Here is a 15,628-nt window from a genome sequence, read left to right as displayed (position 1 = left end):
GGAAGAATGTCTGTCGTGGCTGAACAGGCAGCATTTTAGTGCTGATTTGTACCTTTCACATGACTTAAACAACTGAGTGAGCACTCAATTATTATTGAATGAAGGAGTGAGCAAGGGAATAAATGAACCAATGAACCAGACGATCCCAGAACTAATGCTCTAGCCTAAGCACCAGCAAGGCAGCCACAACCTGGACAGGCAAGGACTCACAGCTCAGCAGTGGAAGGAATGGGATCAGATCCCAGGGTGCCTGATTCTCTGGCCTAGAATTCTTTCCACAGATTCATGCTATCTCTCTTTTTGGGCACCTGTGCAAATGAATTTCCAGTTACCTGGAAAAGTAAAAAGGATTTTGTTTTTAATAACTAAGTCACTGTGATCAACTTCCCTACATCCATGCACCCTGAATGAGTATTCTAAGCCAATCACCATCAGCCCATACATAGCCTGGCAGTAACATACTTAGGGGTTAGCATGTGACCCAATCCTGGCAATTTGACATGAGAAATTTGCTGAGCAGGTTCTGGGACTCCTTGCCCCTAAGGAGGAGACACAGAGTCAGTGTTTCCCTTCTGCCCTGGGCACTGCTGTGTCTGACTGTGGCACCTGGAACTGCTGTGGCCATCTTCCTACCAGTCTGAGGATGGGGCAATACTGAGAATGGGGCAGCAGAGAGATGGAAAAACCTGGGCATTTCACAATCACACGAAGCCCCTGAATCCACCAGCTCTGGAGCTTGCCCATCTGCAATCTTTCAGGGAAGTAAGATAATAAATTCTCTTACTGTTTAAACCAGTTGAGTTAGAGGTTCTGTTATTTGGAACTGAAAGCATCCTAAGAAGTTCAGACAGTTTTTGATAGAACCCTTTAAAAAGAGAACATTTGCTTCCTGAATTCCCTAAAAAATCATAAATCATAGAAAATAAGATTTCTTCAACCAGTCACAGATATCATCCTGCTGGCAAATACTGAGCAAGGCTGTAACATAATAATGTCCCTGGTTGCCTTAGTAATGCATATTGACATAAATAATCAAATACCCTATGCGAACAAGTTCTCAAACTTTTCAGTCTCAGAATCCCTTCACACTCTTAAAAAGAATTACTGAAGACCCCAATTAGCTTTAGTTAATATGGGTTATATCTAGTGATATTTACCATATAAGACATTAAGACAGAAGTTAAAAAATAATTATTAAAATAACAAACCCAACACATGATAGCATAAACAACTTCTTAATGAAAAATAACAATTTTTAAAACAAAAAAAAATTAGTGGCAAAAGAAACAATGTTTCACAGCTTGCAAATCTTTTCTATATCTGGCTTAATAGAAGACAACTGGATTCTCAAATCTGCTTCTGCAGAATCTGTCGTGATACATTGTTTTGGTTGGCATATATGAAGAAAATATGGCCTCACAGAGATAAGTGGTTGGAAAAGGAAGCAGTATTTTAATAGCCTTCCAAATAAGTCTTCAAATATTTTTATTTGATACTACAACAAAATTTGACAAGTTTCTTAAAGGTTAGTTGCAATGTAGAACTGAAACTATATCAATGAACTTCTCATACTCTCTTATCCATTGATGCATGTTACACTTGGATGAATGAATGCTTTTTACCGATGCATGAGTTTTTAACAGCATGTATTGATCATTTGGAAAATACTGGTTCACCCAGATATGAAGATCTTCTAAATGGTAACATATCTGATTATATATCAAAAAATCACATTTGTTAAGATTGCTACGGATCTCATAAAACAATCTTAAGTATTGTTCATGGTGGTAGATATACGTTTTCAAAAATTCTAATTTTCACTTAAAAGATCTACTTTATCATTGGTAACAAACACTGTAAATTGTTTTTCTTGAAGTGACAGGCTTACTTTGTTCATTTTTGAAAAAGTGTCTGTCAAATATCCAAGCCCAAAGAAACACAGTTTGTCTGTCATTATTTCAATTGGTGTTTGGTGAAAAAAGCAGTTAGCTCACACAAAAAAAGCAATGAGTTAGCTCACAACTTAGACAATCACCACACAAGTCCTTTTCCTCAAGACAACCATAGTACTTTGAAATACAAGTATTATGATATGCAAGAAGTGCCTTATGCATATTTTCCATTTTGTCACAAAGAATACTAAAAATACATGCATTCAAGTGTTGATATTTAATAATTTTTACTGCTTTGTCATGACTTAATAAAACTGGCATTTTTTTCTTTTTTCTCTCTTTTTCTTTTTTTTTTCTTTTTTTTTTTGCTGTGAGTGTGTAAGAGTGAAGAAAATAATGATCACCAATATACTTTGGTGCCACTGCCTTGCTATCACAGACCCAATGAAAGGGTCTTGGAACCAGAGCCTGCAGACCACATTTTGAGGGTTTTGCAGACCACCTTTTGAGGACCCTTGCTTTATGTTTTCTATCTTTTCCCTCTTCTTCTTTTGGTGACAGCTGCTAGCCATTTTCTCACATGGATATTTGCTACTCTCCATGCTTCCTGTGGGTGCTCCTCCACTTTTAGCTGAACCCAGTAGGTGCCCAGGTTGGGTAAATTCTAGGTGCCTGGCTCAGCAGATTGTGTTATTGGACTTTCTGTTTGAGTCCCAAAGAAATGAATTTGAGTGCCAGCTTTACCACTTAAAAGTAACTCTGATCTGTTCTGTTCAGAACAAGAGGCCTCAGAGATAACATCACACATCTACAATCAGCTGATCTTTGACAAATCTGACAAAACAAGCAATGGGGAAAGGATTCCCTATTTAATAAATGGTGTTGGGAAAACTGGCTAGCCATATGCAGAAAACTGAAACTGGACCCCTTCCTTATACCTTATACAAAAATTAACTCCAGATGGATTAAATACTTAAACATAAGACCTAAAACCATAAAAACCGTAGAAGAAAACCTAGGCAATACCATTCAGAACATAGGCATGGGCAAACACTTCAGGACTAAAACACTAAAAGCAATGGCAACAAAAGCCAAAATAGACAAATAGGGTCTAATTTAACTAAAGAGCTTCTGCACAGTAAAAGAAACCATCATCAGAGTGAACAGGCAACCTACAGAATGGGATAAAAGTTTTGCAATTTATCCATCTGACAAAGATCTAATATCCAGAATCTACAAGGAACTTAAACAAATTTACAAGAAAAAACCAAACAAACCTGTCAAAAAGTGGGAGAAGGATATGAACAGACACTTCTCAAAAGAACACATTTATGCGGCCAACAAATATATATTAAAAAAGCTCATCATCACTGGTCATTAGAGAAATACAAATAAAAACCACAATAAGATACCATCTCATGCCAGTTAGAATGGTGATCATTTAAAAGTCAGGAAACAACAGATGCTGGAGAAGATGTGGAGAAATAGAAACACTTTTACACTGTTGGTGGGAGTGTAAATTAGTTCAACCATTGTTGAAGACAGTGTGACGATTCCTCAAGAATCTAGAACCAGAAATGCCATTTGACCCAGCAATCCCATTATTGGGTATGTACCCAAAGGATTATAAATCATTCTACTATAAAGACACATGCACACATATGTTTATTGTGACATTATTCACAATAGCAAAGACTTGGAACCAAACCAAATGCCTATCAATGATAGACTGGATAAAGAAAATGTGGCACATATACACCATGGAATACTATGCAGCCATAAAAAGGATGAGTTCATGTCCTTTGCAGGGACATGGATGATGCTGGAAACCATCATTCTCAGCAACTAACACAGGAACAGAAAACCAAACACTGCATGTTCTCACTCAGAAGTGGGAGTTGAACAACCAGAACACATGCACATGGACACAGGGAGGGCCTATTGGGGGTTGGGGGACTAGGGGAGGGATAGCATTAAGAGAAATACCTAATGTAGATGATGGGCTGATGGGTGCAGCAAACCACCATGGCACATGTATACCTATGTAACAAACCTACACATTCTGCACATGTATCCCAGAACTTACAGTATAATTAAAAAAAAAAAAAAAGTAACCTGAATGAACTACTGACCCTCTCCAGGACTCCTTATAAAATCAGAGGATGGAATCAGATGATCCCTAATCATCTTCCAGTTCTCAGATTTCATAGTCCTAATACACTACACACGCACATGCACACACACACACTCACACTAGTGTGTGCACACATGTGTGCACATTATGGGGCATCTTGAAAATGCCATCTTGCACCTCTCCACACAAGTCTGATTATCCCTTTGTATCTCTAGAAGTCATTATAGAGGGGCTTTGGGAATAAATAAATATGTGAATAATTCAGATTACACCGATTGAGTTTCTTATTATGGGTCTGCAGGGAAACATATCCAAGGTTCCAGATAAACAAAAATAAAATTAAAGGTTAAACAATAAACCTAATAAACAATAAACTAAATTAAATCACCTACATGATTTATAAACAAACCAGTAACTGATTCTGTTATAGCATGACAAAGTCTAAGAAGAGTTAAAACTGTTTAAAACAAGTAAAAGCAAAATCTTTAGGTCAATAGGAATAATAATGAACAGATAAGCATGTGCAAAACAAAGTTACTGGGCCTAAGAAGCTTCAATATAATCTTATGTAGAGCTGTCAAAAAGACATCTAAAATTACATTTTTTGTTCTTTTTCTATCTGTTAAACATTTACTGAAGCTTCTGAGATTATCAGAACAATTTTCCTAGCTCTATTCTATTATCAAAAATAAATGTATTTGAGCACACTAACTCTATTAAATTTACTTTTGTATTTTCAAGTCACATAATAAATGAGCTACCAATTTAGTTATTTATATTTTGAAATAAGCCTAAAAGTTTTATTGTAAAAAAAAAACTAATACATTTCTCTGATATACAATGCTTAAAAAGCATGAATTGATTTTATTTTGACATTAATACATTTTTAACATAAAGAGTAAAACAAAATCGTTAACAAAGTCAAGATAGTCTCAATTACTTTTCTCTTCTGAATAAGCACAGGATACATCTTATTCAGACATTTCAGGATTTAATTAGGATTTTGGTGACATCACACATACGGAATAGAAACTGCGACCCTTTAGTAATGGATGTAAAGCCATCTTATAAAGAGTGTTTTTGCAAGTTAACAGAAAGTGGGTTTGAGAGGCAAGATTTTTAAGAATATAAAAATTTCTACTCTTTCCAAGTAAGATCAAACCACAATAGTTTTCTAAAATCACAGGATTCTAAAAGTAAGTTAAATATAAAAACAAAGCAAATCCTCTTTTAGAGCTTCATGTATTTGGAAACAATAGGCAAATGCAAATCAGGAAATCATGGTTCTTCTCTAGTTATGTTGATCAAGGGACTTCAAGAGCTAATTACCTATGGGAGGAAATTCTCTCATTAAGAGCTTCAGACATTTGGTAGCAGTAGGGAATCTGAAAATCAGAAAACCATGGTCCCTTGTAGCCTGTCCTTCTAACACAATGTGTAACTCAACTAATAAGGACAGGAGTAGTTTGTCAGTTGGGAAAATCAAGGGATTCTGCTCAGAACTCTGAGCTGCTACACCTAAAACCGAAAATAAACCATAGTAAAGTAAAAACTTACAAATATTTATCATTTGCCTTGCCATTTGCTCCAATTTGTTAACCCTTGCATCTCTCCCTCACAATTACTGCATAAAATTCCTAAAAGAGGTAAAATTGTTGAATGCCAAATATTCCTCATTCATAATTTAATGTTATTAGTATCACGGTACGGACTGGGGATACAAAGACAGATGGGCCTTGCCCTCAAGAACTCAAAGTCTCTTTATATTAGTTTTAGATTAACAATACCACACAGTGGGTTCCATTTAACAAGGACTTTCTGTTCCCATAAAATTGGGAGGGATAGCAGAAAGATGTTTATAAAATATGAGCAGATCTTTAATTATGAAAATAGAATGCAATTGATTTCCAGAGTATGATTTCTCAAATTTCTTCATAAGACCCTAGGGAAAATAAGTAATAATATTAAAATACTTAACTTGGAAAATTGCTTATATAATACTAAAAGATCTGTTGGTAAATTTTAAACACAATTTGGACTTAATGAAGTTTGTACTTCTTAAGGTTCTGAGTAACATGCAAAGGGCAGTGTGACTATATTTAAATATAAAATTGAAATGTGTTTTCTTGTATTTCAGCCAAAAGTTTTATCTTAACTGAAAAGACTTGTAGTATATGCTCAGAGAAGACAAGGGCTATAAATACATCATACCTGGACACTCATCTTCATTGTACAAAAGGAATGGTTGTCAGGAAGCCACGGTGACACAGCACAAGGCTCAATAATCACTCCATCTGCCCCAAACCCTCCCACTCACCTTCCATACACAAAACTGATGATAATTTGGTAAACTAACAAAATAATAAAGGTTAAACCACTAAAAAATGTGGTTCTTGTATACAGAGCAAGGAAAACCAATGAGTAATACCCCTCATCTGACCACATCAGATATCCAAATCTGCTCCCCCAGATTAACCTGCTTGCTCATGTAAAAGGTAAGAGTGTCTTATGAGACAAAAATACATTTAAAAACCATAAAGTCTTCATCTCTATCAGTCATTAAAGAATGTTTTCCCTTTACTCTGACAAGAATCCTTAGAAAATGTTTAAACCACATATAAATAATCTATTTAACTTGGGCCCCTTTAGTTTAGGGAAAGTTAAAGAAATTTAACTTGTGATAGTTTGCTGAGAATGATGGTTTCCAGCTTCATCCATGTCCCTTCAAAGGACATGAACTATCAAACACCACATGTTCTCACTCATAGGTGGGAATTGAACAATGAGAACACTTGGACACAGGAAGGGGAACATCACACACTGGGGACTGTCGTGGGGTGGGGGGAGGGGGAAGGGATAGCATTAGGAGATATACCTAATGTAAATGATGAGTCAATGGGTGCAGCACACCAACATGGCACATGTATACATATGTAACAAACCTGCACGTTGTGCACATGTACCCTAGAACTTAAAGTATAATAAAAAAAAAAGAAAAAAGAAATTTAACATACTTGCTTTTTAAATCAAGAGCCGAGAAAACCCAAACTATTGAATCTCTCTAATCTAAAACCACTTGAGGCCCAGACATATCATCTTAGGTTTCCCATTATTGTCTGAAACTCATCACCTTAGCCCCCAAACTTGCCCTTGTTGTATATTTGCTATCCTGGCAACTTGCCACTATAGCTGGTCAACCAAGCTATAAAACCCCTGGCCTCTCAAATATTCCTGAAACCCAATCCACTAACAAGTGTTGAGAAGACTTACAGATTCTACCTTTGTAAAAGAATACCCCATCTCTATTTCAACTGCCAACAGCAGACTCCAATCACTTTCTTGTCCTGATGTTTCCAACAGATATGTTGTTTATCGCCCTGCCTCTAATCCACTCTCCCCACTACTTCCAGAGTGACCTTTCTAAACGCAAATGTAAGCCTATCGCTCCCCTGATTAGAACAGAGCTTTTAGGATAAAGGCAATACTCTCTCCCTTAGCATCTCTTCCTGATCTTGTTTCTACCTGTCCCTTGGATTAAACACACAGAATTATGTATGAGTTTCCAAAAGTGGTGCAACAGGACCATCTCCTCATGTGAAGGGGGTACCTAAGCTCTGACATGAGCCCATGAAAGCTCTCGTTCGTGGTATGCTTTGTACTTACCAAAATAAAACGGGCAATACGTTAAATTGTAAAAAAAAAAAAAAAAAAAAAAAAAAAAGGCTTTTTCATTTTGACTTTCAGCTGGGAGCTTCTTACTATTTTCTTCCCTCACATGCTTATCCCAGCTCCCAATTCACTGGAAATAATGGAAGCCTATTTTCCAAGGCCTGCATTTATTTTAGCCACTATGGATGTATCACAGAAACCACTCACTCCTCTTCTCTTTTTCTAATTATCCCCAACAGGAGTCATTCACATGTCTTTCATTCATTCAACAAACAATAAGTGCCTAGATGCCAGGAACAGAACTAAGTTTTCTCATTCTTTTGGATCCAGAAGAGATGCATTCATATAAATCCAAACGGTGAAGTCACCCACAGTAAGAAATACATGTTGCATGGCAAACTGGTACACACATGCTAAACTTTTGCACAGAAACACAAGTTTCATGAAACAAGACTTATTCATATGTGCCTTGCAGTCATACTTTATATTGTATTCAGTTCAGTGCTATTTCATTTCACTGCATAGGCCTACTAAATTAATTTCACAACTAACTAATTTTCAGAATTGTCCGAAAAACACTGACCTAGAATATGTATGGCAGGAACTTGTGTTTGGGCGTAATTACTGTATTTTTTTTAGAGCTATAAATACCCTGGAGGGGATACAGAAAGGACAGTGAGGGAGAAAGAAGAAAAGCGAAAGGAAGGCAAAAATAAACGGGGAGGGGAGAAAGAGGTAATTAGAAATAGAAAAGATATCTGGAAAAAGTCAGAGATGGGTAAAGGAAAAGAGAAAAGAAAGTAAATGTCAGGATGAAAGAGGAAGAAAGCCTATCTTGGTAATTTCTGGAGTGAGAGGAGAGATCACATCCCAGTTTCCTTGGGCTGAGGAGCTCTTATCACTTATTATCTCCACCTGTGGAGGGAATTAGCTGATTAATCATTGATCACTGCCTCCAAGCTGCTCTAATCCTTAAATGTTTGAAGACTGTATTCCAGGTGTTGGAAAAGATAACAAGAATTATCCATTAAGGCAGAAACACTTATTCAGCTTGCTGCACAGAGACCACAGCAGTATCTACAAAGTTCCAGATGAAATCAATGGAGGTGGGAGGTCCTGGGTGTGACTTGTATGTGAAGAATGTGTTATTGAAAATTAACATCATGAAAAGTAAATGAAGTTGAGTTAATCATGGCCATTGTGTCATGCCCATCTCATCAGTGTGAAGAAGTGCTCCAATTCTGTGTAACAGAATGCTCTGATCTGTAAAACACTTCCCCTGGTAGAAGCCCACACCGAGGGGCATTCACCCAGTCTTGAATAAATACCACTTTTTATGAGAGATTCTTAGGGAATAAATGCAACCATATGGTCCTAAAACTGTAAGTGCACTTATTATTATTATTTTTTCAAGATGGATTCTCGCTCTGTAGCCCAGGCTGGAGTGCAGTGTCATGATCTTGGCTCACTGGAACCTCCACCTCCTGGGTTCAAGCAATTCTCCAGCCTCAGCCTCCCGAGTAGCTGGGATTATAGGCGCCTGCCACCACGCCCGGCTAATTTTTGTATTTTTAGTAGAGATGGGGTTTCACCATACTGGTCAGGCTGGTCTCGAACTTCTAACCTCAGGTGATCCACCTGCCTCAGCCTCCCAAAGTGCTGGGATTACAGGTATGAGCCACTATGCCTGGCCAAGCACACTAATCTACCCTGCATTACATGTCAGCTTATCCTGCGCTGGAAGAATCCTAAAATACACGGTATTTATACAAACTCTGTATTATATTTTGAACCACTTAGAGGTGATTTTTAAATGAGACATATTCCTAGAATAGGTGAACCATAGAAAAGCAAGCACTAATGATATGTGTTCATGCCTTTTTAACCTACCACTGATTGGCTTAGTTAAAATCTCTCAAGAACTGGTAGGAGTGTAAAATGAGAACATGTTGGTCTTGCACGAATATAGTGAATCACTGCCTGGCCCCACAGCACCTGCCCGCCAGGCACAGCAAGTCCTGCCACTCTGGTCCTTCTCAGCTGGCATTTGGTCACAGGTGTAGTAGAGGCAGACTAAAGGGGAAAAAATGCTAACAACTTGGTGTGTTTACTTTTTTTCTCTCTCTCAGAAGGCAGCAGGGGAACAAAAAAACAGGAGGGGCAAAGGGTTTATAAGGAAAAAACACAATAGAGAAAGAACTAAAAAGTGTTCAAGGATGCCCCCCTTGAAAACCAGTGGGACATGGAGGGAGCATTCTAGGGATGCTCCTGGGGCCTCAGCCAGGCCCTGATGGTCATGGGTGTGATGAGGGATGAGAGTCAGTGCATTTCAGTAAATATTTACTGAGCACTCAGTTTAAGTTTCTGTTCTAGAGACACAAAGATGGGTTGCCCTCTAAAAATGTATAACCTCGTAGGATTATAATAATATCAGCAACACTGTTCCAGTGGTGGCTAAACAACCTCCATGCCATGTTACCAAATCAGTCAAGCAAAGTATGCTTGCCCAGGAAACTTAAGTGTGTCTACATTAGGGACAGTATGCTAGGTACCGAGGAAAGAATAAAGGTATGTTCTCCTTAAGTATTTTTTAAAACTCAAGATCAATAGAGCAGAAATATTAGAATTTCTGAATATTTCTGAATGTAGAGGTGTCTACAAATCCAGGTCATGTCAGATGCCCAAAATGAGGTCTGTTAATGCTAATAATCCAGCATTGCTACCCCAGTGATTGGAAAGCAGCTGGCAACAAGGGGCATTGATAGCTTAGTGATGGAGATCATGGGCTCTGGAGCCATCCTGTGTGGGTTTAAATCCTGGTTCCTTTACTTGCTAGCTGTATGACCTTGGGCAAGTTACATAACTTCTCTGTGCCTCAGTTTCCCCATTTGTAAAATGGAGATGATAATAAGATCTACTTTATAGGGTTATTGTGAGAACTTAGAACAGGCTATGGTACACAGAACAGTGCCCATCACACAGTGTGTTCGGTCAATGTTGGCTGATGCCATTTCTCCCTGATCACCACCCCTACACTCAGGGAGTGGTTATGACTCACAGGGAGGGGTCACACTGACACAAACTACAGCTTAGGGTGTCTGGGCTGACAGTACAGACATTGACCAGTTTGGGGTTTAACACCCACTTCTAAGCAATGTCCTGCAAGACCGTGGTTGAAAGTGTCCAGCTGCCCATCCATGTCTCTGCACGCTCATTTCAAGAGCCCCTGTTCCACTGGCTTCTTGCCAATTATTTACTGTCAATATTTTTTACATTTGGTGTTATAAATATCTCATATTTAGAAATGAAAAAAATGGTTTCTTCATGATTTCAAGAAAAACTGAGTAAGATTATGAACTATCCAGAGATGGGTAGATGCATATGTGTATGAACTTAAACTTATTATGACTCTTAAATATACTAGAAAATAAAACATAGCAAGAGGAGAATTTCAAGAATCCCATATAAATGCAATTTCTCTTGGTTTGGGCATAGCTTTAGAAATCTAAAAATGAATAGTTGACATTTTAAGAACCTGGCTAGAGTTTCAATTTAAAGCACGTCCCTGTGCACACGTGCGTGCACAACCCCCCCCCCCAAAAAAACACCAAAAACATTCTTGGGCAGTTGCCATGACAACATAATGCTGAGCTACCAAGCTCTTTGTTATCTTGCTGAAGATGCTGTGTAAAAACACCATTATGACAGATTCTTTACTAATTAAGTGGAAAAGGTTAAAGAATTCTAGATCCACGTGGTTTTCGTCTGTGCTAGGACTCACAGGCAAATACTACTTATTTTAAGAAAAAGAATGCGAAAGTAGTAACTGTAAGATCAATCACAGATCAAATCAGAAATAATGTTAAGAAAACAGGGGGGAAATGTTTTGTTTTTATTTTGTATGCTATGTTCATTTCATCATCTCCTCCTAAGTTGTAGCATATTATTTTAATGGAATAATCACTTTGTATAATACAATTTGGTTAATAGAGTCTCTTATTTTACTAGCACATTTAAATAGTTCCTTCCTTGGCCATATCTATTTCAATTCATTTGAGAGCCCATAGTTCCATATGCTAAATAGTTATAACAAAACAAAGTGGTCTCTAAATTAATAGGGGCTTATATACCAAACAAAAAAAAAATGAGGAAAAAAAGAAAAAATAGTGTTGGGGAGAGAAAGAAGGATAAACAGCATTTTTGAAGGCTGTGATAAAATATGTTCTGGGGTTCTTTCCACTTCTTTGATTAGCTATCTCTGTTTCCCTTGTAGGTTTTTCTGTCTCTGTCTCAGCCATTAGACCCAGATTCCTGCCAAGATCAGCTGCAGACTGTTCTCACTGTAGTCTCACTTCCTAGGCAGTCTTATCCTTAACTGGTGACTTTCATTATTACTCATGAGCATTTACATCCCCATCCAAGGTTCTCTTTTGAGTTCCAGATTGGTTGATCCAACTGCCTCCTAAACTTCTCCACTTTGATGCTACATTAAAGGCAAACCAGGTCCTCTTGCAGTGCTCCTGACCTCAGTGAATGGCAGCTTTAAATGGTCCTAACACAGACATACTCAATACCTATGTGTTGAATCAGTAGGCGAATGAATGAATGAATCAATCAAAACTGTTACACAAACCAAAAAACCTAAGGGTCTTCCTTAATCACACCCTCTTGTTCCCCACTCTCTGAGTCAGGATCTAAGTTCTGTCCATTTCACCACTTAAGATTATTTTCCAGATCCATCCCATTCTCAAAATCCTCACAGCCACTATTCTCTAAAAGGCTTTTGCTGGATTACTGTAATAGTAATTACTATGAGCCATTACTAATAGTAATTACTGTGAGCGATCAATTAAGAACCTGCAGATGTGAGACACAGAGAAGTTAGGCAATCAATACCTATTCAAATAAACAATTAATTGATCAAACTGATAAAACTGATCTAAGAAAAAGGAAGAGAACATTTACTAAATGTCAAGTGTATGCCAGACACTGATCTAGATGCCTCACATACACTACCTCACTGAATTTCCACAGTGACTCGTTTTTTGTTTTTTTTTTTTTTGGAAATGGAGTCTCACTCTGTCACCCAAGCTGAAGTGCAGTGGTGCAATCTCGGTTCACTGCAATCTCCGCCTCCTGGGTTCAAACAATTCTCCTGTCTCCGCCTCCTGAGTATCTGGAATTACAGGTACGTGCCACCATGCCCGGCTAATTTTTGTATTTTAAGTGGCCACGGGGTTTCATGATGTTGGCCAGGCTGGTCTCGAACACCTGACCTCAGGTGATCCACCCACCTCAACTTCTCAAAGTGCTAGGATTACAGGCATGAGCTACCATGCCCCGCCCACAGTGACCCATTTTATGGAAGCAACTCGCTGAGCATATGGCATCAGGGAGCCTCTTCTGGTCACAACCCTTTGCTTTGTGAGGTCCCAACAAGCAAGCAATAATGATGAATATGAAGAGGATGATGATGGTGATCACAACTATTTTAGAATGTATTCTAGACACTACTCTAAGCACTTTGTGTGCATTATTTCATGAGTCTCATCACTGTCCTACAAAGTAGGTGCTATTATTCCCTTTTGCAGATGAGGAAACTCAACAACACAGCAGTTAAGTTATTTGCTCAAGGTAAAAAACGGGGAAGTAGTATGATTTGAACATAGTTCTGTTTATTTAAGATTTCATAAAACACCTGTCTAACTTATAGCAAGTTATTAGAACTGATGGGGATATACAGCTAGAAGAGACAAATCCATCCATATCCTCAAAGGTCTTGTATTAAACTTGAGCATGTCTCCAGGATCAGATCTGTTTCACCATCCCACTTCTACCCAGTGGAGGGCAGAGTTCATAGTTGGAAGCCTCCAACAATGCCAAACCCACCTCCAAAGATGCATTTCAGGACCATTAGGGCTGCCAACCTCTTCCCTATCCCTCAGAGACCCAGTTTTCCTCAAGTAAGGTACCACAAGGAGATACTGTGGTGCTTATACTAATTTGGTGACAAGAGTGAATCTTTTTCTCAAAAAGTCTTCAAAGAAAGCCCTATGAATGGCATGAATATGAAGATTTCTTTAAAGATCTAATCTAGTACTTACAGTTTTATAACTCCATCTGAGCACCTGGAACAGGGCTGCTGGCTATTCTTGTCTTGTTTATGTTGACTCTGCCCCAGCTGAACAAATCTACAAATTACAATGGATAAGAGTCAGCTAAAGAAGGGAGTACTTGCAATTAATTCAGTAGATCACACAAAATGGTGTAAGCTTTCAAATTTCAGTAGTATGCTTATTTCAGAAAAGCACCTAAGAGTACTGTACGTAACATAAGACTTTGCCTGATTTTAAAGTGGGCTTGTTAAAAGTAGGAAAAGGGATTCTACTTAAAATGTAAGTCATAACCATGGATAAAAGAATGAAATCAAATGTGCATGCCATTGAACTTCTATTAATTTAAACATGGTGCAGAACTTGAACAGAAACGTTCCTGAAGCCAGGAAGATGATCTTGCAGAGCCTCACACATCTAAGGGTGACAAATATCTAATGCGTGGAATGAAGGAAGCATGGGGAAGCATGCAGGATGGTGCTGGCAGTGAGACAAGTGACATGGAAAGGGCAGGATCAGGCTGGGGATCCACCTCCTGAAGCAGGGACACTGCTAAGAGCCAGCCACAGACTAGGTTTCCTCTGGACCACAAGAATCCCGCCACCAAGTACTCTAGCCACTTCAAAGAGGAACACTTTCAACCAAGGTTGGGGAGACCCATTGATGAGCACCACGGCCATAGGACCTCTTCTGAAAAGTCTTGAACAGCACTTCTCAGACTTGAACAGCACTAAGGCAGGCTTTGAGCTAAGAGCCAGAGGGAGTGGCCTGGACCAGCTCAGCAGGCAGAGAGGATACCCAGCAGCTTTCTGGAGTGCATATCTGCTGGAAGCCTGCTTGGACTGCATGGATCTGTCTTTCCTTCAGGGATGTGGTTTTGCAGTTTTGTTCTAATTTGTCCATGGGAGGTTACAGGGCAGGATTGAAGAATTGATTTCCAGGCATGCACAGTGGCTCATGCCTGTAATCCCAGCACTTTGGGAGGCCGAGGCAGGCGGATCATGAGGTCAGGAGATCAAGACCATCCTGGCTAACACGGTGAAACCCCATCTCTACTAAAAATACAAAAAATTAGCTGGGCATGGTGGCACGCACCTGTAGTCCCAGCTACTCAGGAGGCTGAGGCAGAAGAATTACTGGAACCCGGGAGGCGGAGGTTGCAGTGAGCCGAGATCACGCCACTGCACTCCAGCCTGGGTGACAGAGCGAGACTCCGTCTCAAAAAAAAAAAAAGACTGAAACCAAAAGAACTGATTTCCTTTCCATTTTTTTAACTACTTAAAAGTATTTTCTTTGAAGACTATGGAAAAGTTTACCATTTGTTTTTCATTAGCTTTTTTAAAGGTCAAGAAAGTGTTACAGAAACTATCAATTATTGTATCATTACAGTGCTAAAGAAAAACTTTCAAACAGCTTACTTTTATCCAACTTAATATCTTCAGCAAGTAAAAAATGTTGATCCATTTTTTGGGAACAATGCCACATAGTACTGATTATTTGTACAGAACTTTAAACTTCTTAAATCAGGTGTACAATCACTGCCAGAGTTTTCTAAAAACTGGCCAGTGTATGAAGCTTTGAGGAAGTAAGTAGAAAGCTTTCAGGTCTGGCAAAATAGCAAACCAAAGACACTAGAAAAGGTGAGGGAAAAGGAAGACATAGACAGCGGGGCTCAGCAATTAGAATAAAACTACAAAACCGAGAAATCCTTAGGAGTCCAAAGGTGGGCAAGGCCTAAGGTAGGAAAAACAGGCAGAAGAATGGGAAGCTGGAAGACAGGCCATGGACACCACTTCTAGCTGTGTGGCTTCCCTTCTCCA

The 15,628-nt window shown here is 38.7% G+C and overlaps 1 protein-coding gene across 2 annotated transcripts in view; it reads right to left on the bottom strand.

Annotated features, from left to right (window-relative positions):
• The window catches only part of FIG4 (FIG4 phosphoinositide 5-phosphatase), a 135,706-nt gene that overhangs the window by 14,814 nt on the left and 105,264 nt on the right, over positions 1-15,628 (bottom strand). For both annotated transcript variants that reach the window (XM_024248836.3, XM_054557993.2), the window contains exon 22: positions 13,800-13,886. In XM_024248836.3, the coding sequence (XP_024104604.1) occupies positions 13,800-13,886 (87 nt within the window). The remainder of the gene's footprint in view (positions 1-13,799; positions 13,887-15,628) is intronic.

Source organism: Pongo abelii, chromosome 5 (genome assembly GCF_028885655.2).
Source record: "Pongo abelii isolate AG06213 chromosome 5, NHGRI_mPonAbe1-v2.0_pri, whole genome shotgun sequence".
In the NCBI taxonomy this organism is placed as follows: Eukaryota; Metazoa; Chordata; class Mammalia; order Primates; family Hominidae; genus Pongo; species Pongo abelii.
This window is presented reverse-complemented; position numbering and strand designations above follow the sequence as displayed.